General features: G+C 40.0%; 1 protein-coding gene across 3 annotated transcripts in view; it reads right to left on the minus strand.

Annotated features, from left to right (window-relative positions):
* The window catches only part of LOC133556628 (tetratricopeptide repeat protein 28-like), a 655,127-nt gene that overhangs the window by 198,567 nt on the left and 433,045 nt on the right, over positions 1 to 23,515 (minus strand). For all 3 annotated transcript variants that reach the window (XM_061906744.1, XM_061906745.1, XM_061906746.1), the window contains 2 exons: positions 18,826 to 19,098; positions 13,603 to 13,733 (listed from right to left, as the gene is read on the minus strand). In XM_061906744.1, coding sequence (XP_061762728.1) covers positions 13,603 to 13,733; positions 18,826 to 19,098 — 404 coding nt within the window. The remainder of the gene's footprint in view (positions 1 to 13,602; positions 13,734 to 18,825; positions 19,099 to 23,515) is intronic.

The following is a 23,515-nucleotide window of genomic DNA, read 5'->3' on the forward strand; positions in this document are numbered from 1 at the left end:
TGACTTATGTGCTAGTCAGACATATTTGGTCGCTGCATGACTGCCAGCTAATCGATGCTAAAATGTTATTTAGGCTAGCTGTATGTACATTTGTAGCGAAGCGAAGCGAAGTATATTTATATAGCGCTTTTCTCTAGTGACTCAAAGCGCTTTACATAGTGAAACCCAATATCTAAGTTACATTTAAACCAGTGTGGGTGGCACTGGGAGCAGGTGGGTAAAGTGTCTTGCCCAAGGACACAACGGCAGTGACTAGAATGGCGGAAGCGGAAATCGAACCTGCAACCCTCAAGTTGCTGGCACGGCCACTCTACCAACCGAGCTATGCCGCCCCCAATTTGTAGCTGTATTTGCATCCAGCGTTTCCTTCCACCCACATTTAATGCCAAACAAACACTTACCAATTGACGGATTTAAGTTGATCCAGTGTCACAAGATGCGAAACTTCCGATCATTGGTCTTCACATTTTACTAGCGATGCTAAGGCAAACATGGCCGAATAGCGTCAACAGCTATCCGCTCAATAGCTTCAGTTTCTTCTTCAATTTTGTTTTCGCTATCTGCCTCCATACTCCAACCATCCGTTTCAATACATGCGTAATCTGTTGAATCGCTTGAACCGCTGAAATCCGTGTCTGAATCCGAGCTAATGTCGCTATATCTTGCTGTGCTATCCACCATTTGTTTGTATTGGCATCGCTATGTGACATCACAGGGAAATGGACAGTGGCTTTGAAGGTTTTTTTAAGGATATTCCGGGACGGTTAAAATTTTGAAAAAAACTTTGAAAAATAAAATAAGCCACTGGGAACTGATTTTTATTGGTTTTAACCCTTCTGAAATTGTGATAATGTTCCCCTTTAAGACACGCACCTTGTGTCACAGAGAAAATGCGTATGGTGTTTGGATTCCTGTCACTTAATCATCTGTACTACCGATGGCGCTCATCTATAATTATATAGTGCGCCGCGGCAAAAAGTGAATGGTCTGCTATGACCGTGTCACTTTTTATTTGTCATCCAATCTTTCCCTCTGGATGGCGATTGATTGCAACAGTAAGAGAGAAAGAAGACAGACAAGGCGTAATATTACAAGATTAATTACCTAACAGTCCCAACATTAAAAGGTTTGTGTTGCAGAAGTGTTTCGTATTCAAGTACTGTTTAGGTGGCCTTGACGCTGTGACTTGTACAACTTGTGTAATAATATACTCTATGTAGGATTTGTGCATTTTGGCCCCTGATGGAATTCAATTGAACAATGTTGTCGGCTCCCTTCTTAAGGTCATACAATAAGGCCATGTGCCTTCATAATGGTATATGAAGGAGAAATGTGGGATGATTAAAGTACTGGTGGACATGTGAGGGGGGACGCCATGGGAGAAGAGAGAAAAAAATGGTGTGATTCGGAAGGCGGTGGCAGAAAGGGGAAATGGCGCATGGGCCACCAAGAGATGATGTAACAAATAGGCAGTCATCCATCTCTCACTTCACCAGGGGGACACAAGGCTGTGTCACATCCCATGCAACACATGAACAGCACACCGTCAAATTACACAATAAAAAAATCCAGCCATTAACTTATTATTAGAGATGTCCGATAATGGCTTTTTTGCCGATATCCGATATTGTCCAACTGTCAATTACCGATACCGATATCAACCAATACCGATAAATACAGTCGTGGAATTAACACATTACTATGCCTAATTTTGTTGTGATGCCCCGCTGGATGCATTAAACAATGTAACTGTCACGCGATGCATGCATGTTGGTGCGCGTTTTGTCACCCCCAGATGCAAGAGGACCAGATCAGACGAGATTGGCAGGTAAGAGCTTGTTTTATCACAAAAATAATGATAACACTGGTACAAAAATGAACAAAAGAAAAACGCGTGCCTACGCATGGGAAGCAAAAGCTAAAACTAGCACTGAGAACAGAGTCCAAAAGTAGCGTACCGAGCGCACGAGAAGCTAAGGAGCTACTTAGCAAAGATACAAATATTTAAGAAATGTCAACGTGACTGTTGCTTAACGCAAAAACAAAAAAATCCAGGAAGAACTGAGGTAGACGGCAGGCTTAAATACTGGCAGCAATCAGAAATCAGGTGGGTGTCAACAAATGAGAAACCATGGCAACAAGGCAAATAAGGAAGTGCACAAACCAGGGATCGGACAAGTCCAAAAACAAACAGGAAACACAAAAGTACTCAAAAACCAAAACAATATATAATCCGGGCGGCGGATCATAACAGCGACAAGGTTTTCTAAAATAAATCAACTCAAGTTATGGAAAAAAATGCCAACATGTCACTGCCATATTTATTATTGAAGTCACAAAGTGCATTTTTTTTTTAACATGCCTCAAAACAGCAGCTTGGAATTTGGGACATGCTCTCCCTGAGAGAGCATGAGGAGGCTGAGGTGGGCGGGGCTGGTGAGGCGGGGTTGAGGGTGTGTATTCTAGCGTCCGGGAAGAGTTAGTACTGCAAGGGGTTCTGGGTATTTCTTCTGCCGTGTTTATGTTGTGTTACGGTGCGGATGTATCCCGAAATGTGTTTGTCATTCTTGTTTGGCATGGGTTCACAGTGTGGCGCATATTTGTAACAGTGTTAAAATTGTTTATACAGCCAATTTTCAGTGTGATTGTATGGCTGTAGACCAAGTATGGGTTGCATTCACTTGTGTGTGTGAAAAGCCGTAGATATTATGTGACTGGGCCAGCACGCAAAGGCAGTGCCTTTTAAGGTTTTATTGGCGCTCTGTACTTCTCCCTACGTCCGTGTACACAGCGGCGTTTTAAAAAATCATACATTTTACTCTTTGAAACAGACACCGATAATTTTGAAACCGATACCGATAATTTTGCGATTACATTTTAAAGCCTTCATCGGCCGACAATATCGGCAGTCTGATATTATCGGACATCTGTATTTATTATGAAACAAATATTTGCATTCGGATGGTAGTGCAGCAGTTCACGTTGTTGAGTTTTCTGTAGCTGCCATGGGTTCACTCAAAACCGCCACAAGTTTGATCAGTGATCAGTACTGGGTTAAAATCCACCTTTCACACTGAGTCAGCTGGAAAAGGCTGAAACAACTGTCATGGCCCTAAGAACGATAAGCGATTCATTTTTGCAATATGAACCAACCTCAATGATAATGATAGTAATTGTGATTATAAGTTTTATACATGTCATGCACACAAAAGGGAGAGTTACATAGTCACACAAGCACAAGTCCTTGCTTCTCAGTTGTGGTCAAGGCCCATTGGTTGACACTCAATGCTCATCGGTCATGATTCATGCCTAAGCAAATGCTGCAGAGCTGTTCTGAACCACTGGGCTGAGGAGATGGTGCCTCGTTAATATGACCAGGGGTTGGACAAGCTGCACCATGTACATCCTCAATCCACCGTGCATTTACTAAGAAGTATTTTTTTATTTTATTCATGTTCATAGTTCCTCTAATTAGGGCTGGGCGATATGGCCTTTTATTAATATCTCTATATTTTTACCAGACCTGGGCAAATTAAGGCCTGGGGGCCTCATGCGGCCCGTTGAGCCTTTCAATTTGGCCTGCCGGACATTCCCAAATAATTGTTTTAGATCTTTAAGATGGAAAGGTGTAGCTGCCATTATGATATGTTTTCTAATGACCGTAAGTCTTCAACTATACTAAGTCTTTCAATACTTAAAATCTGCATGAAATACTACCGTGTTTTTCGGAGTATAAGTCGCCCCGGAGTATAAGTCGCACCTGCCGAAAATGCATAATAAAGAAGAAAAAAAAACATATATAAGTCGCATTGGAGTATAAGTCGCATTTAATGGGGAAATTTATTTGATAAAACCCAACACCAAGAATAGACATTTGAAAGGCAATTTCAAATAAATAAAGAATAGTGAACAACGGGCTGAATAAGTGTACGTTATATGACGCATAAATAACCAACTGAGAAGGTGCCTGGTATGTTAACGTAACATATTATGGTAAGAGTCATTCAAATAACTATAACATATAAAACATGCTATACGTTTACCAAACAATCTGTCACTCCTAATCGATAAATCCCATGAAATCTTATACGTCCAGTCTCTTACGTGAATGAGCTAAATAATATTATTTGATATTTTACGGTGATGTGTTAATAATTTCACACATAAGTCGCTCCTTGGCGTTCATATTTCACTATTTGTTGCATTTTGTTTGTGTTTCGCTTGATTGTAAAATGTGTTGTCGATATTCAGTGTTTTATTATTCATAGTTAATATTGTAAATCCCACATTTTTTATTTTCATGTACATTCTGGGTGTCTCATTCAGTGAAAAAATGTCAAATTCCATTCCGTTTTTTTAGGGCGTTCTGTTATAACGTTTTTGGCTTTGAATCATTATTGTGAAGTTTTGTATTAGTGTTCCTAAAAATACATATACCGACCCCCAGACACACTTTTTTATCTAAATTTGGCCCCTTGAGTAAAATAATTGCCCAGGCCTGTGATACACGATACATATTTTGATATTTTTCCTTAGCCTTGAATGAACACTTGATGCATACTGTATAATCACAGCAGTATGATGATTCTATGTGTCTACATTAAAACATTATTGTTCATACTGCATTAATATATGCTCATTTTAAACTTTCATGCAGTGAGGGAAATCCCAACTAAGTCAATTTAGAAATAACTGTATTTATTAATTAAGCAGTGGCACAAACATTCCTGTAATTTCAAAATAGAAAGTGCAAGATTGTGAGAGACATTTTGAAAACAAGTTGTGAGTGCACTTTTGTGCATGATGTCACTAAGATGACACATCAAAACAACACTAAATCAAAGTGTACTTTTTGTACAGAACGCCACTACAACAGTTGAAAACAAATAAAGTGCTCTTTTGTGCATGATGTCAGACAATATATTTCAATAATTGTCAAAGAAAAATGAGCTGCATAATAGGTTCCTGCAGACGTTATCTCTTTCTGTTTACTTTTCTTTTTTCATACGGTGTTGATCTGGAAATAGTGGCTTCGGCATTTTGTTGGTGTGGCACCGAACGGAGATGTTGACATGCGGTTTCAAGCACTCTTCATTCTCTAGCGGGTGACTTTTCAAATGATGCTACAAATTAGCAGTGCTGCTACTTTTTGTAGCAACGCTTTTGCCGCATAACATATTCCCGCTTGAAGCCAAACCAGCGCCAGACGACCTTGCTGTTTTTCTTGGAAATCAATTCTTCCTTCATTCGTTACCAGATTTGCACCTTCTCTCTCAAAATTACCAATCGCAACGCACCGTTAGCATCACAGCTAATGTTACCCATGTAGCTACCTCTGTGCTCGGGAAGGGCGTGTGACGTTGCACGGGTGACAGTATGTGACGTGTGTAAGAAGGTGCACTTGTTTACGTCTATGTGAGAAGGAGAGACAAGAAAGAGTGGGAAACGCATGCCGTGTAATGCCCGCAGCTAAAAGCAACTGCGTGAGAACATATACTCGAATATCACGATATAGTCATTTTCTGTATCGCACAGACACAAACCCACGATATATCGAGAATATCGATATATCGCCCAGCCCTATCTATAATAAAGGTTTATTATTCATGATGGCATGCCTTAACTAGTATTTCTACCACAGTGTTACTGTTCATAATAGTTGTAATAGGTATGACAGGTGAGCCCACTCAAAGAGTACCTCATTGTCACTTTGCACTATGCTCGATGCCATTCTCCTTTGCCCATGATCCGATAAAGAGTTTTTGCTAAATGTACATCTCATATCATTCAGAAATCTTCACTTTTAATCAGTCGCATTAGGATGATAAAGGAAAGAGACAGTGCTTCCAGATTCCCCTTTGTGCCATCTTTTATCAATGTCAGCCCTAAGAAAGGATGAAAAGGCCTGTCCACGTCCTAATGACTCTTTAATGATCTTCTCTACAAGTGCGCTGGCTGACACACACTGACAAACCGTGACCCCGACCAGAGAATCACCCACTTTTAGCCCTATTTCTCTCCCTATTTGAAGGTTCTGCACTCAACACCATCATTATGCTCGCCAACATATAGCAAAATCCATACAGCTCCAACCTAGTTGAAAAATAAACATTTGTGTGTCACTGTGCAGAGTGAAGAAAGAAGTTTGAGTAAATTCCTTACGGCAGATGGAGCACGGAGTCAGAACAAGAGTGGAAAAACAATGCCAGCGCTAAAAAAAGGGGCAGCCGGAAGGAGACAGAGTAGAGAAATGTCGGTTAAGAGGAAAAAGGCCGCTATCTGTGATACGTTTCCGTGATTGGGATTTCCATTCCAATTTAGGGTTCGGGGTGAGTCGGCTGTTCAGACTCTTTTGAACATCACACAAAGCGTAATTAGAGACTATACTGCCGTCAGCCCGACTCAGTTTCTCCTAAATACTCACACTCCAAATTGAGGGTTACCTCCCTCTTGTTAAACCTACTATTTAAGGCGAAAACGCCACAGGCATACAGACGGGACGACTTTAAGTCATGGAGGAGATACAATCTAACAGGTTTGTTTCACATCGGCCTTTATTAAAGATGCCGACATGTCTTGGATGAAGAAAAGGCATACAGCTACAAAAGAGCAAGTCTGTAGGAATGCGATTGTGTTGACAGCTGCTAAGGAAACATTCAAAATGCCGCAAGTTAGAGAAATACACTAACTTTGTGTTAGCCTATGACCTCATTGGTTAGGACCGCAGCTCCCAGTTGGGACAGTGCACTCACTCCGAACCTTTCCACAGCTTTTATTGCTTGCCTTTTGGAGCTAAAGGCACACATCCTCTCCGGTGTCTTAGTGAGATTCATGCCAATCTATCATTGTCACGACTGTTCACCTTATAGCACAGCTGGCAAAATTAGACCTGCTTTTGCGGTTACATGGTTCTGTGGTTGGTCACATAGAACATTTTGCAGTGGTTGTCAGCAGATGAAAGCAATCCCATGCATGTCAGCTTTACTGATATACAGCATCCACCGTAGCACCTCTTGATTTATAGTCAACCCGCCATATAGAGGAGATATGAAGCAATTACTCTTTGCTTTCAGAGTTGGCATTAATGAAATACACAATGATATAAGGAAAATTATATACAGGCTATATATGGTGTACACAAGGAATGAAGGAATAAGAGAATATTTTTCATTTGAAGATGTTGTTTCGCAAACAGATAACTTCAAAGAAAAGTCTTACGGTATTCAGTACACCAGTTGTTTACAGTAGAGTGTAGGTTCTGTTCACACATATCAGAAATAAAGAACTCTGAGTCGAAAACAAATTGTTATTTTTATACCACAAAAACTTACAGAAAAAAAACTAAAAACTGTGGCCCAAAAACCGAGGTACGGACTGTACTAAGAGTACCTGTACCGTTGCAACCGTATGAGTGTGTATATATACACATATATATATACATATATATATATATATATATATATATATATATATATATATATATATATATATATATATATTAGGGGTGTAACGGTACACAAAAATTTCGGTTCGGTACGTACCTCAGTTCAGAGGTCACGGTTAGGTTCATTTTCAGTACCGTAAGAAAAAAACAAAATATACATTTTTTGATTACTTATTTAACAAATTTGCTAAATCTTCCACCAAAAATTATTTTCTTAGTGCAATATTTGATGGGAAGTAATCGGAAACTTGGATAGGTCAATAATTCATAATAACATTGATTTTGATTCAGTATTATATTTTAAACAATGACAGTTTGAAAGAAAAAAAAACAGCTTTGTTTTATTAGTAAACGTTGCAAGTTTTTCTAAATTACATTTAGCCTTTGATATTTTTTATTTCACTTTTGTTCATGTTTTTGTTTATTTTAATAGTATTTTTAGAATGTGCCTTGGGCCTTTAAAACATTAGCTGTGTGCCGCAAATGGCCTCCGGGGCACACTTTTGAAACCCCTGCTATAGATAATAAAAAATGTAATCTGATTAATCAAAGGATAAAAAGCAGAGTCTGGAGACGCATGCGCGTTTATCATAACTCTCTCGCTCTCTCTGTCTCTGCCCCGCCCTCACGAATATTAACGCTGCTGTGTGCACCACTTTTATTTATTTTTTAACCCCTTCTTAACCCTGTACGTACATTGAAAATACACACACCATAACTTAAAATGCCGGACATTCGAGGCATTTAAGAAACTCCACCTGGACAGCTCCGCAAAGAGGACATATCTGGTGAAAAGAGGTGGTGTGGTCAGTCTATCATAGCCCAGTTGTTGCTAGCATGCCGTGTGTTGTTGTTTTTTTGATTGATTGAAACTTTTATTAGTAGATTGCACAGTACAGTACATATTCCGTACAATTGACCACTAAATGGTAACACCCCAATAAGTATTTCAACTTGTTTAAGTCGGGGTCCGTGTAAATTAATTCATGGTGCCTCGGTGTGCATTGTTTACACAACGTGCGGTGCGCTACTTATATGTCCGTGTTGTTCGGTTCACCTGCGAACCGAACCGAAACCCCCGTACCGAAACGGTTCAATACAAATACACGTACCGTTACACCCCTAATATATATATATATATATATATATATATATATATATATATATATATATATATATATATATATGTGTGTGTGTGTGTGTGTGTGTGTGTATATATATAAATATGTGTGTGTGTGTGAATACTGTATATAGATTGAGAAAAAAAAGACATGCACCTGGGGATAGGTTGATTGGCAAAACTAAATTGGCCCTAGTGTGTGAATGTGAGTGTGAATGTTGTCTGTCTATCTATGTTGGCCCTGCGATGAGATGGCGACTTGTCCAGGGTGTACGCCGCCTTCCGTCCGTTTGTAGCTGAGATAGGCGCCAGCGCCCCCCGCAACCCCAAAAGGGAATAAGCGGTAGAAAATGGATGGATGGATGAAGAGAGAATGGGAGAGTGATATATACACATCGTTTTTAACAGTTTAGTTCTATTGTGTATGCGTCCAGTAAGTTCTTTCATCAACTTCCAGACATTAAATGTAAAGATGTAAAGTCACAGATTTTTTTTGTCGGACATAAATACAGTTATGGCATTTATTACCATTTAAATAGTCTGATTTTCCCAAAGGTAAATATCTTGTGTACCTTCGTCACTCAGGGACAGTAATCAAAGTCTTTTGTGTTTGAGTATTTGTGTTCTCCACTGTTCTGTAAGGTAGACATGCCCTGGAAATCCAGTCAGCAACAACATCCCACCTCCGGCCTCTATAGGAAGTGACCTCAGCCACAAAAAGGCAAGATAAAAAGTCCACACCAGAAACAAAAACACCATCCCAGCCGTAATGAGCCATCCGCCAGGCTCTAGTGTGTACAGAGCGAGGCCAGGTGGTGTGACACACATATGACTCTGATTAGGGGGCCTTTCGGGGAACAGAGAAGGGAAGGGGGGGGGGGGCTTGTACAAGGCCAATCAGAACATTTTGTAGATGATGCAACTGCTGGTGCTCTATCCAAGATCACCACGTGGCCACAGGTCAGCTTTGACTGCATACGTTGTCCATGTTAGAAGAAGCAAGCAGGTTGGGCCACAGTGTGGGGACTGTTTCTTCCTGAGTATAGGATTAAGTGTACTGCGTACGATGAAAGACTTGAATATCCATCCATTTTCTACCGCTTGTCCCTTTTGGGGTCGCGGTGGGTGCTGGAGCCTATCTCAGCTGCCGTGTACACCCTGGACAAGTCACAACCTCATCGCAGGGCCAACACAGATAGACAGACAACATTCACACTCACATTCACACACTAGGGCCAAATTAGTGTTGCCAATCAACCTATCCCCAGGTGCATGTTTTCGGAGGTGGGAGGAAGCAGGAGTACCCAGAGGGAACCCACGCAGTCACGGGGAGGGCATGCAAACTCCACACAGAAAGATCACGAGCCCGGGATTGAACTCAGGACTACTCAGGACCTTCGTGTTGTGAGGCACGTGCACTATAACACTCAATAAGGAAACGTGTAGGAGTGGAATGGTTCACAAAATGCGAGCCAGAATTCAACATATCCCAATAATCCACCATTATTATTTATCATTAACATATAATGTATTTGCTGCCAAGGAGGTGAGGATTCCCAGAGCCCCCAAAAATGTCTGCAGGTTCTAAAGCGTTTTCTATTTGGCTCCAATACTCTGGAATACCCTACCGGCAACAGTTAGAGATGCCACTTTGGTGGAAGCATTACCACCGTAAAACTCATCTATATACTCTAGCTTTCAAATAGACTGTTTTAGACCAGTTGACATGCCGCTTCTGTCAAAACGTGGACTTTGGGGTTTGTTTTACTGGAATGCAAAGGAAAGTTGGAGCGGGCAAGGCGTGAAGGTAAGGACATATTTATTAATTACTATAAGAAAGGAACAAAAGGCGCGCACAAGGCGGAAGTACAACAAACTTGGCTAATGAAACAAAAACTTGCACAAAAGCAAAAACTATGAAAATGAAGCAAAACTCGATAACTGTGACATGAAAAAACAAAACTTACGTGGCATGGCAAGGAGCTCAACTATGAACAGGCATGAGTATCAGAGGTAGCATGGCATGAAGTGACCGGAGGTAAATTCGCCAGGCTGACTTCCTGGCAACTATCGGTTTAAATAATAGTGGCATGATTAGTGAAAACGGGTGCGTGACTCCAAATGTGCAACAGGTGAAACTAATGGTTGCTATGGTGACAAAACAAGAGAGTGAAAAAGCAGGAACTGAGTGTCCAAGAACCAAACAGAACATGACTTAAACCAAAACATGATCACAGATATGACACCTTCTCGTTTTTCCACCCTCTCCTGCATGAGAGATGACCAGGTGGCCATGGATAATCTCTGAAGAGGTACCAGTCTGGAGGAGGACCAGGGGTGGAATATTCTTCTATAACTGGGGTCGCCAACCTGTCTGCGGTTGACCAGTCCATCTCTGGGGCACTACTGGTTGATCGCAAATATATTACAAATTTAAAACATGTATTAATATGAAATGAGAGACAGCCCCAATCGGAGCGTGACCAACAGGCATGCATTTTAACCTTTGAACACAACCGTACATCTCGCCTCATTTCAGCCTCACATCCCGCTGGTGACCACCACTTTATGACATGGATGAAGACCTCCTACGGCCCTCTGCTTGCTCCCAATGGACTACTGTAGACTCTCACAGGATTACGAATAATGCAATAAGTGCACCCACTTTGCGTCCATTGCTGCCAGCCCCCCAGAAGGGTGGTCTCCCACATCTGCCATCCCTTTTTAAGGTTTCTTCTTTTCGTCATTTTGGGCTTTTGAGAGTTTCTTTGCCTGGATGAGGGTTCAGATCAGGGGATGTTGTTGTGGTTTGTCCAGCCTTTTGAGGCACTTGTGATTAAAAGCCTACTGAAACCCACTACTACCGACCACGCAGTCTGATGGTTTATATATCAATGATGAAATATTAACATTGCAACACATGCCAATACGGCCGGTTTAGTTTACTAAATTGTAATTTTAAATTTCACGCTAAGTATCCTGTTGAAAACGTCGCGGATTGATGACGCGTGTGTGTGACGTCACGCATTGTAGAGGACATTTTGTTCCAGCACCGTTCACAGCTATAAGCCGTCTGTTTTTAACGCATAATTCCACAGCATTATAGACATCTGTGTTGCGGAATCTTTTGCAATTTGTTCAATGAATAATGGAGACGTCAAAGAAGAAAACTGTAGGTGGGAAGCGGTGTATTGCAGCTGCCTTTAGCATCACAAACACAGCCAGTGTTTCCTTGTTTACATTCCCGTAGGTAAAGCTTTACTATGGAACAGAGCGGTCAAGCGAACATGGTTCACGACCACATGTCAACCGGCAGGTTTCGGTGAGAAAATGGTGGTAATAAGTCGGCTCTTACCGTAGACATGAGCGGAGCTTGCGTCCTCCTGCAGCTGCGGACTCTCTTACCTACTCCCACCGGAGACACTGGCGGTCACCACACCCCTCCGACTTTCAGGTACCATATAATCTCACTAAAACACTAGTAACACAATAAGCAGATAAGGGTTTTTCCAGAATTATCCTAGTAAATGTGTGTAATAACATCTGAATCACTCCCACTGCCCTCGCCTTTTTTTTTCCGAGTCCTTCACTCTCACTATCCTCATCCACGAATCTTTCATCCTCGCTCAAATTAATGGGAAATCGTCGCTTTCTCGGTCCGAATCGCTCTCGCTGCTGTTGGCTATGATTGTAAACAATGTGAGGATGTGAGGAGCTCCACAACCCGTGACGTCACGCGCACATCGTCTGCTACTTCCGGTACAGGCAAGGCTTTTTTATTAGCGACCAAAAGTTGCGAAATTTATCATCGATGTTCTCTATTAAATCCTTTCAGCAAAAATATGGCAATATTGCGAAATGATCAAGTATGACACATAGAATGGACCTGCTATCCCCGTTTAAATAAGAAAATCTCATTTCAGTAGGCCTTCAAGGGCTATATAGATAAACTTTGACTGATAGACTGACTTTGATTATTAACTTAGAAGCGTCTCCACCCTGTGTATGGACCTACTTTAGCCGCGCTAGAGAGCCACCTTTGTTTGGATTCTACATTGCATTGATGACGTGTTTCTCAATTTTTCAGGACACAGATCAACATTACCATAAAAATCTCTATCGTAAGCTAACGATAATAATTTCTAGTGTACATTGCTAGTATCACGCACACCTACCGATACATATTTATTACCCCAAACTACTGAGGACCTTGCATGTCCTTTATGTGACTTGAAAACCCACAAAGCCCCTCAGGCAAACCTTCAGGACAGAAGGATTTTGGCACCAAAATCAGCGAAGCCATAAATCACACTTCTCCCTGCACATATCCTCAAACTGTGGAATGGGGAGATGTCGAGGAGACCTCTGCCCTCATTTTTCAAACGGTTTGTCCCACTGCTTTTGTTCAGACTTTGACTGGACTGTTTAAATGCCTCGTGATATCAGCGAGGACAAACAAGCAAACCCACCGGCCTGGTAGGAAGGATAAGGAATGAAGGGGAAATGGAGGCCATTCTTCTCCTTGGGTGACTGCAATTGTGTTGGAATACAAGCACCTGTCAGCTCGCAACAATGACCTCAGAGGCCAACAGACAGGATGCAAGACGTCAAAGGACAGTTTTTTTGTCCTAAATAACATATCCGAACAGTCCTTTATTTACTTTTAGATGAATCATAGAAATCTCAGCTAAATATCTGCATGACAATTTTCCAGTGTTCATTAAAAAACACTGCAAAGGTCATCCAATTACCCTGTCTTGAAATGCTTCTGTTCTTTTTCTGTCACCTTCACTCGTACTCTTGTGCACCAATACATTTTCTGAGATTGGAAAAAAAAAAAAAGCCCAAGAATCTGTGTGCCCTTCAGTTACTTTCCAAAAAGCTATAGCAGAGGAAAGCAGGTAGCAGCATAAGTCAACACAAACACATAAATAGCCCGATAAGACACCCTGGAAACGCTGCTACCTGTATTCATTATCTGGTTCAGGTAGCGTGCTTTGTCTATTTTGAAGCTCTGCACTATGTGTGTGTTTCTTACTTCTCTGTCCTTTAGCTTCATGGCAAGAACAAGCTGGTTGCGATGGTTGGTCAGAGCTTCACGATAGTTTCCCTTGGAGAAGAATGCCGAGCCTAAATTCCCATGAGCACGGCATTCCCCTGTTTGGTCACCTGGGGATGAAACAGATTCATTATCCTCAATGTGATTACAAAGCAAGTTAGGAATAAGCTATCATTATTCAACAGTGGTTAACTATACATCTGTAAATCCTCAAAAGCAGGGGTCCCCAAACCTTTTGACTCCAGGGCCGCATTGGGTTAAAACATTTTGGCTTGGGGCCGGGCTATATATATATATATATATATATATATATATATATATATATATATATGTATATATATATATATATATATATATATATATATATATATATATATATATATATATATATATATATAGATATATGTAGGTGTGGGAAAAAAATCGCAAGACTACTTCATCTCTACAGATCTGTTTCATGAGGGGTCCCCTCAATCATCAGGAGATTACATATTGCGCTCTACCACGGTATCGAGCACTATTCTCTGGATAATCCAATCAAGACATATATATAGATATATGTATATGTATATATAGGTGTGTCCACATTTGTGTGTGTGTATATATATATATATATATATATATATATATATATATATATATATATATATATATATATATATATATATATATACATGTAAATATATATATATATATATATGTGTGTATATATATATATATATACATATATATATATATATATATATATATGTATATATATATATATATATATATATATATATGTATATATATATATATATATATATATATATATATATATATATATATATATATATATATATATATATATATATGTATATGTGTATATAGGTGTGTCCACATTTGGACAAATTTGGACAGGAAACATTTGGACATGTTTCCTGGACGTTGTCTACATTGCTAAAATAAAAATCTAAGGAAGAGAATTCCTGTGCCATCTTCCACTAGTTTTTTTAACATACAAATCGCCCACTTGAATATTGCATCTTCTCTTCTCCGACTCTCTTGTCGTCATTTGGGATGTCTGTTGTGATTTCCCTTCCTGGTTATGATGACCCGCCCTGTCTTGCCTGTGATTGGCCTGTCTGTAATGTTTTTTCCTAATCTTAACCAATGGTGACTCATCATCAGGGGGCGATATAGCCTGGTTGGTAAAGTGGCCGTGCCAGCAATTTGAGGGTTCCAGGTTCAATTCCCTCTTCTGCCATCCTAGTCCAGTGTTTTTCAACCTTTTTTTGCGTTGAAAAGATTCGGAGGCACACCACCAGCAGAAATCATTAAAAAACGAAACTCAGTTGACAATAAAAAGTTGTTGTCGCAATTGTTGGATATTGCTTTAAACCAGGGGTAGGGAACCTATGGCTCCAGAGCCAGATGTGGCTCTTTTGATGGATGCATCTGGCTCTCAGATTAATCTAAGTTGATTAAGATAAGAAATGAATATTTCCACTGTTAATCAGAGTTAAAAATAACGTTCAAACTACAAAACATTCTCCTGCATTTTAATCGATCTATCTGTTTTCTAACGCATCTGTTCAAGAAGTGGCATTAATGGTAAGAAGCATTTTATTTATCATTGGTTAGCTTCAGTATAATATAATATAGCTCAATCTTGTTAAAAAGAATACAATACTTATTATACTCAAAAAATGTTGGTGTTACTTAAAAATGTACACATTTAGTTGTATTCATTGTTAAAAAATATTGTATGGCTCTCACGGAAATACATTTTAAAATATTTGGCTTTCATAGCTCTCTCAGCCAAAAAGGTTCCCGACCCCTGTTTTAAACCCTGACCAACCATGCATAAATATAGCTCGTCTCAAAGTAAGTGTACTGTCACAACCTGTCTGCACTTAAATGTAGAATACATGTAGAATATATTTGCATTATTCATATATTATGTATATAATATATGTTATGTATTATTTATTATTATTATCGTCTATTGTGAGCAAACTGTGGTGCTGAATTTGCCCCAGGGATCAATAAAGTACTTACTATTCTATTCTATTCTATCACACTGTGACTTATTTTGAGTCTGTGTGTAGTGTTTTAGTTCTTTTCTTGCACTCCATTTTTTGTGGCTTTTTCTCTTTTTTTGGTATATTTCTATAGCAGTTTCATGTCCTCCTTTGAGTGATATTTCCCGCATCTACTTTGTTTTAGCAATCAATAATATTTCAGTTGTTTTTCTCCTTCTATGTGGGGACATTGTTGATTGTCATGTCATGTTTGGATGTACATTGTGGATGCCGTCTTTGCTCCACAGTAAGTCTTTGCTGTCGTCCAGCATTGTTTTTTTTATATACATTACAGCAAGTTCAGTTTTAGTTTCGTTCTGCATAGCCTTCCCTAAGCTTCAAGGCGTTTTCTTAGGGGCACTCACCTTTTGGTTATTTTTGGTTTAAGCATTGGTTACACTTTTTACCTTCTTTCTGCCTCCCGCTGTTTCCGACATTTACAAAGCAATTAGCTACTGGCTGCCACCTACTGATATGGAAGAGTATTACACGGTTACTCTGCCAAGCTCTAGACAGTACAGACACTTAACAACAAGACATAACTTGCAGACTATAAATACTGTTTTGCAAAAAATATTTTTAACCCAAATAGGTGAAATTAGATAATCTCCTACGGCACAGCAGACGGTACCTCATGGCACATTAGTGCGCCACGGCACAGTGGTTGAAAAACACTATCCTAGTCAATGCCGTTGTGTCCTTGGGCAAGACACTTTACCCACCTGCTCCTAGTGCCACCCACACTGGTTTGAATATAAGTTAGATATTGGGTTTCTCAATGTAATGCACTTTGAGTCACTATTGTAAACTAACCAAGAAATTATAGCAAAGTCACATAATATATACGGCTTTTAATCACACACAAGTGAATGCAAGGCATACTTGATCAACAGCCATACAGGTCACACTGAGGGTGGCCGTATAAACAACTTTAACACTGTTACAAATATGCGCCACACTGTGAACCCACACCAAAGAAGAATGACAAACACATTTTGGGAGAATATTTTCACCGTAACACAACATAAACACAACAGAAGAAATACCCAGAACCCCTTGCAGCACTAACTCTTACGGAAAACTACAATATATACGCCCGCTACCACCAAACCCCGCTAACCCAACCCCGCCGCCCCCCCATTTTTCCGAATTCGAAGGTTTCAAGGTTGGCAAGTATGCACATGATCTTAGTGCACCAGTCGAGGAAAATTAGCATAGTACATAAATAAAATCCTTTAATTGGATTTTGATATTAACGTTTTATCTTCATAAATGGAAATTAACACCAGTGAGTTGACTGATAAACATTATCAATTTATTCAGAAAGTATAAATAACAACAAAAAAAGATAGAATACTAATAACCGCAACATGTAAGTGTAAAAATAAAAAACAACAACATTAGAATTTGTACACCTTCAGAATTTAAACAAAGAAAGCAATCTGAAATTGTCTTCATTTTTAATTTATCGTACCGTGATTTTACTAGTCCGGCCCACTTGGGAGTAGATTTTTCTCTATGTGGCTCCCGATCTAGAATGAGTTTGACACCCATGAATTATAGATATTCTTATACGTAAAAAAAAAAATCATCATTGATGTTTCCTGTATATTTTGTCCCCTGCCTGCCCGTGGAGTTGCTACGCTACGTAGCTTCGATTTTTAAGGTAATCATTTTTAATGTAAAACCATGGTTGTTGGCAGATATGGCAAAGAGACGGATCAAGATTTTAAGACACATTGTAGGTTGGAAAAAACTAAGGAAAACGAAAAATATGTTTTTATATTTTTACAGAGATAAAAAAAGCTGGATTTCCGACTATAGACGTAAAAATCACATGCCTGTTACTGTAGACCACGATGAAGTGTTTTAAATGGAGACCCCTTTAAAACAAATTGAACATTCTAGTTGTAATTGATTGAATGCCATGAGAATTAACATGGATTGTGTCATTAAAGCAGTTTTGAGCACTATCTTGACAGAGCATCATAACGCCACAATTGTCCACCTGTCTGTATAAGAGTGAGGTTAAAAAAAGGTGCATTAAACCCACCATGGGCGACTGACTGGCTGCTTGTCGGGCAAGAGCAATGTAGTTTACTCGTTTAGTTGACACTGATTTGATTTCCCCTGACTGCATGTCCATTTAATTGTGTCCATTTAGTTAGCCTTATTACGAAGAGGTAAAGTCTAAACAGTTTGTCTCGTCTTCTACTTCCTTGACGCCCTCATGAAACAAAATGTCTGGTAGCAAATTAGCCAAATACTGTGAATGCAAATGTACAAACCCCGTTTCCATATGAGTTGGGAAATTGTGTTAGATGTAAATATAAACGGAATACAATGATTTGCAAATCCTTTTCAACCCACACTCAATTGAATGCACTACAAAGACAAGATATTTGAGGTTCAAACTCATACACCTATATATTTTTTTGCAAATAATAATTAACTTGGAATTTCATGGCTGCAACACGTGCCAAAGTAGTTGGGAAAGGGCATGTTCACCACTGTGTTACATCACCTTTTCTTTTAACAACACTCAATAAATGTTTTGTAACTAAGGAAAATAATTGTTGAGCTTTTAAAGTGGAATTCTTTCCCATTCTTGTTTTATGTAGAGCTTCAGTCGTTCAACAGTCCGGGGTCTCCGCTATCGTATTTTACGCTTCATAATGTGCCACACATTTCCGATGGGAGACAGGTCTGGACTGCAGGCGGGCCAGGAAAGTACCCGCACTCTTTTTTTTACGAAGCCACACTGTTGTAACATGTGCTGAATGTGGCTTGGCATTGTCTTGCTGAAATAAGCAGGGGCGTCCATGAAAAAGACGGCGCTTAGATGGCAGCATATGTTGTTCCAAAACCTGTATGTACCTTTCAGCATTAATTGTAAAGTTAATGATTATTTGCAAAAAAAAAATGTTTATCAGTTTGAACATCAAATATGTTGTCTTTGTAGCATATTCAACTGAATATGGGTTGAAAAGGATTTGCAAATCATTGTATTCTGTTTATATTTACATCTAACACAATTTCCCAACTCATATGGAAACAGAGTTTGTAAAACAAACACTAATGACATTTATTATTTGACGATCAAAAGTGTGATCCCTCCATCGGCGTGCTACCCACGTACCTAAGGTTTTGGCCACCTCCAGGTCTTGCTGCATGTAGCCAGTGCTCTTCTCGGTGTTGCCCAGGGACCATTGGGCGCTGCTGAGGGCCGAGAAGACAGAGCCACGTAACTTGAGGCTGCACGTGCCGATCTTCAAAGCTGCTTCCAGAACTACAACGGAGGCTGTGTGGTGGCCCGCCGTCAGCAGCTCCTGGCCGATCACAGACACCACCACAAAAGGACTCTTGTCCAGCTTCATCTTTTGTAGCTGTTGATAGGTGGGTTCTAGAGACTCTGTGCAGGAGGGACAGGAGTGAGACAGGGATTAGAAGCGGACTGCAGAAAGTACCAAAATAAAACCTTGCGCTGACATCCTGAGTGACAACAATATCTGGCTGGACTTACTGCTACTTTTTTTTTTAATGCCATGACAAACTGTTGCCTGAATAAAAATCCTTCAATGTTGACTTTTTGGTGGTACACTCTGTAGCATCACTAAATGACAGCTTGCTCTGACACTTAAAGAATAACGGCAGCACCAATTGAACTAGTGTTGTCCCGATTAGGAATGTCCCGATCCAGGTTTTTGCACTTCCCATCCGATACCGATATTGTTTTTGCACTTCCGATCCGATACCGATACTGGCCGATACTGGCCTATCCGAGCATGTATTAAAGTTTAAAGTTATTTAGCCTACTTAGTTGTCAGATTCATGCTGAAAAGGATTTTAGTACTCTTGATAACAACTAGCCAGCTGAATTAGGTGAGTTTGAATAATACACAATAGTTGGTATTCAAGGATAAACACAAAATGTCAAAAATTACACATGACAAACAGAAATGGCATCATTAAACAGTAAAAAAAGAACAGTATAAAGTGCAAATAATGCTGTAAACATTATTAAAAAAGCAAAACACACACAAACAACCTGAGTGGGATAAAATGTATTTAACTCAGCATCAATACTTGCTCTTGAACAAGTATATACTTTAAAAAATAAATAAATAAAAATATATCCACACACTACCTTCAATTGTTTGCCCCAGTCAGGGGCATAATGGGGAGATTCTTTCTAACAAAGACGAGCACTTCAAGAAGCTCATGTGCCAGCCTGCTCCTGTGTTCATCTATGATGAGTGCTAAAAAGCCTCTCACTCTCAACAGTCATTAAAATGTCTTACAACTTTACCACAACGCTTGACTTTATTGTGGCATGTTTTGCACTCCACCTCTTCATCTTTTTCGTTTTGTAGGGTAAAATAATCCCACACAGCTGACATTTTTACCGTAACTTTTAATTCACATGGCCGATCTGTGGATGTGTTGAAGGTGTGCTGGAAAATGCGGAACGGAGCGTAGGGAGTAGCAGAAGAGTGGAATATATTATTTAAATCGGTGCGTTGGAAAACATGCACCGGATTTGAAAAAAAACTGGATCTGGATCGGCATTTTCCCATGCCTTGCCGATACGCATTTTTTTTTGCAAATATCGGCGGCCGATCCGTTCCAAATATCGATCGGGACAACCCTAGTCCCGATACCAATATTTTGGTACTGGTACCGGTACCAAAATTATTTTGATACTTTTCGATACTTTTCTAAATAAAGGGGACCATGAAAAATTGCATTATTGGCTTTATTCTAAAACAAAAAATCTTACAGTCCTTTAAACATATGTTTTTTATTGCAAGTTTGACCTTAAATTAAATAGTGAACATACAAGGCAATTTGTCTTTTAGTAGAAAGTAAACAAACAAAGGCTCCTAATTTAGTCTGCTGACGTAAGCAGTAACATATTGTGTCATTTATCATTCTATTATTTTGTCAAAATTATTAAGGACAAGTGGTAGAAAATGAATTATTAAGCTACTTGTTCATTTACTGTTAAAATCTGCTCACTTTGTCTTTTAACACGTTCTATATACACTTCTGTTAATATGTAATAATCACTTATTCTTCTGTTGTTTAATACTTTACATTAGTTTTGGATGACACCACAAATTTGGGTATCAGTCCGATACCAAATCGTTACAATTCACCTAATTGGTCATATTCAAAGTCCTCTTGTTTCCAGGGACATTTGTTTATAAAAAAATATACTTTAAAAAAAAACCCGAAAGAAAACATAATTAATTATAGTAGTATCGACTAGATAAGTTACTGTACTTGGTATCATTACAGTGGATTTTAGGTGTAGATCCACCAATGGCGTTTGTTTACATTTTGACGCCGATGAGCTAGGGTGTGTAGTGAAACATGTTTAGCTATTCCTCGACCTGCAGGGACGATACTTGTAAGAAACGTACTTTATTTGTCGCCATGGAGGCGAAGATTAGTGATTTAGAAATAGCTAAAACACTGCCAACTGGGGCTGGACTTTAGCCACTAGCTAGCTAGCCATGTCTTAAAGCACCTCTTACGCTGGGCGTTTCAGTGTTATAACTTCACCTTTATCGTTAGTTTTTAAAGCCAAAATGTGTCCGTACTCCCTTTTCTGTCTACACACTTTTTCTGCTTGTATGTACTCGGTGATTGTGTGCCGCCGAACATGCTCGTCTGCTCATTAACCAGCAGTGACACGACATGACGACAATGGTGGACTGGTACTTTTCAGAGGCGGTATAGTACCACATACTATACTAATACTGGTATATCGTACAACCCTACATTGCACATGTTTAGAAAAAGAAAATGTGTATTTGTATTGAACCGTTTCGGTACGGGGGTATACCGAAAGAGTTTCTAAGCTAAAGTCTTAACAAGCTGCTTTGCTTCTTCTGCCTCTGTCTCAGCACCCGGCATTGTCCCACCCACACAACCATCTTATTGGTTGCATACATAGCGGTAACAGCCAATCAGCAGTGCGTATTTAGAGCGCATGTAGTAAATGCTTCAGCGTCGAGCAGATAGGTGTTTAGCAGGTGAGCATAAGGTCGCGTACTCTCCCCAAATGATAATAAACACCTCTCTGTCAACTGCTAGTAACATCACTATGAGTCCGTTGACCTTCTAGAAACTTAAACTGCAGCTCAGATCGCTCGCAGTACTGGCTTGAGGTGATGGCTAATTAGCTTTTAGCGTAACGTTAGCTTATTTTGTGGTGTGTGTGTGCGTGCGTGCGTGTGTGTGTGTGTGTGTGTGTTTTACGGACAGAAAAGCTTTGAATGGCAGGGTCCCTGCTATCACATGTTCATAAAAATATACCATTTACATAAAAAAATCAACTACAGGCTTCCCAAATGCTGTGATAAATTAAGCATGATGAGTTGACTCCTCTGAGTCTTGTTCATGAGTGAGGGAAGAGTGGATCGTGAGATCGACAGGCGGATTGGTGCGGCGTCTTCAGTAATGCGGACGTTGTACCAATCCATTGTGGTGAAGAAGGAGCGGAGCCGGAAGGCAAAGCTCTCAATTTACCGGTCGAGCTAGGTTCCCATCCTCACCTATGGTCATGAGCTTTTGGTCATGACCGAAAGGACAAGATCACGGGTACAAGCGGCCGGAATGAGTTTCCTCCGCCGTGTGGCGGGGCTCTCCCTTAGAGATAGGGTGAGAAGCTCTGCCATCCAGGAGGAACTCAATGTAAAGCCGCTGCTCCTCCACATCGAGAGGAGCCAGATGAGGTGGTTCGGGCATCTGGTCAGGGAGGTGTTTAGGGCACGTCCAACCGGTAGGAGGCCACAGGGAAGACCCAGGACATGTTGGGTAGACTATGTCTCCCGGCTGGCCTGGGAACGCCTCGGGATCCCCCGGGAAGAGCTAGACAAAGTGGCTGGGGAGAGGGAAGTCTGGGCTTCCCTGCTTAGGCTGCTGCCCCCACGACCCGACCTCGGATAAACGGAAGAAGATGGATGGATGGATGGAGTTGACTTGAAACTGTTTAATGTTGCACTTTTTATATGTAGAAGAAAAGTTCTGTCATTTTATTTAATCTGAGCAACAATTTGAGGCAATTTAATGTTGATTAATATGGGCAGAATTATTATAGTGTTCCCAATGTTAAAAGGATAAAGCCATTGTTTACAAATTTGGTAAATAAATGACCAAAAAATGTATATTTTGTTTTTTTCTTACTGCACCGAAAATGAACCGAACTGTGACCTCTAAACCGAGGTACGTTCCAAAGCGAAATTTTTTTGTACCGTTACACCCCTAGTCTTAATCGATCAGGGCCCTTGTATACTGTACGTGGGGTTTCTGGAGAGAATACAGAAGGCAAAGAGAACGTAGAAGCTAATTAATTGTGTACAAAAGTAGGAGCGGCATAGCAATGCAGAGTAGAGACACACAAGGTGACCTTTTGAAGGGCCTGAAAATGCAACAATGACATAAATCAATGGACGGCCGCATGGGATTCCGGATTCACAGCCCCTTCAGATTGCATGCCCTCTGGCAGACCCCGGCATCGAACAACTGGTCATGGGGGCTTGGGTGGAACACAGTTTTTGTTCCTATTGATGTTTTTGTGCGTGTCCAATATATCTGCATTCATGTGCATCTGGAGGACAATACATTCTCATGATCCCCTTTTGTATATCACACCGCATTTAACCACAATGGTTTCTCCAGAAATGCTTTACTCACCACATTTATAATCTGAACTCCCTCTCTACCTCCAAAAACACCTCTTCAAATGACCTTATTCCACCTGACAATACGAATTCTAATATTGTGAAAAATATTAATATTTTTAGATTAGTATATAATGC

Source organism: Nerophis ophidion, linkage group LG07, assembly GCF_033978795.1.
Source record: "Nerophis ophidion isolate RoL-2023_Sa linkage group LG07, RoL_Noph_v1.0, whole genome shotgun sequence".
In the NCBI taxonomy this organism is placed as follows: domain Eukaryota; kingdom Metazoa; phylum Chordata; class Actinopteri; order Syngnathiformes; family Syngnathidae; genus Nerophis; species Nerophis ophidion.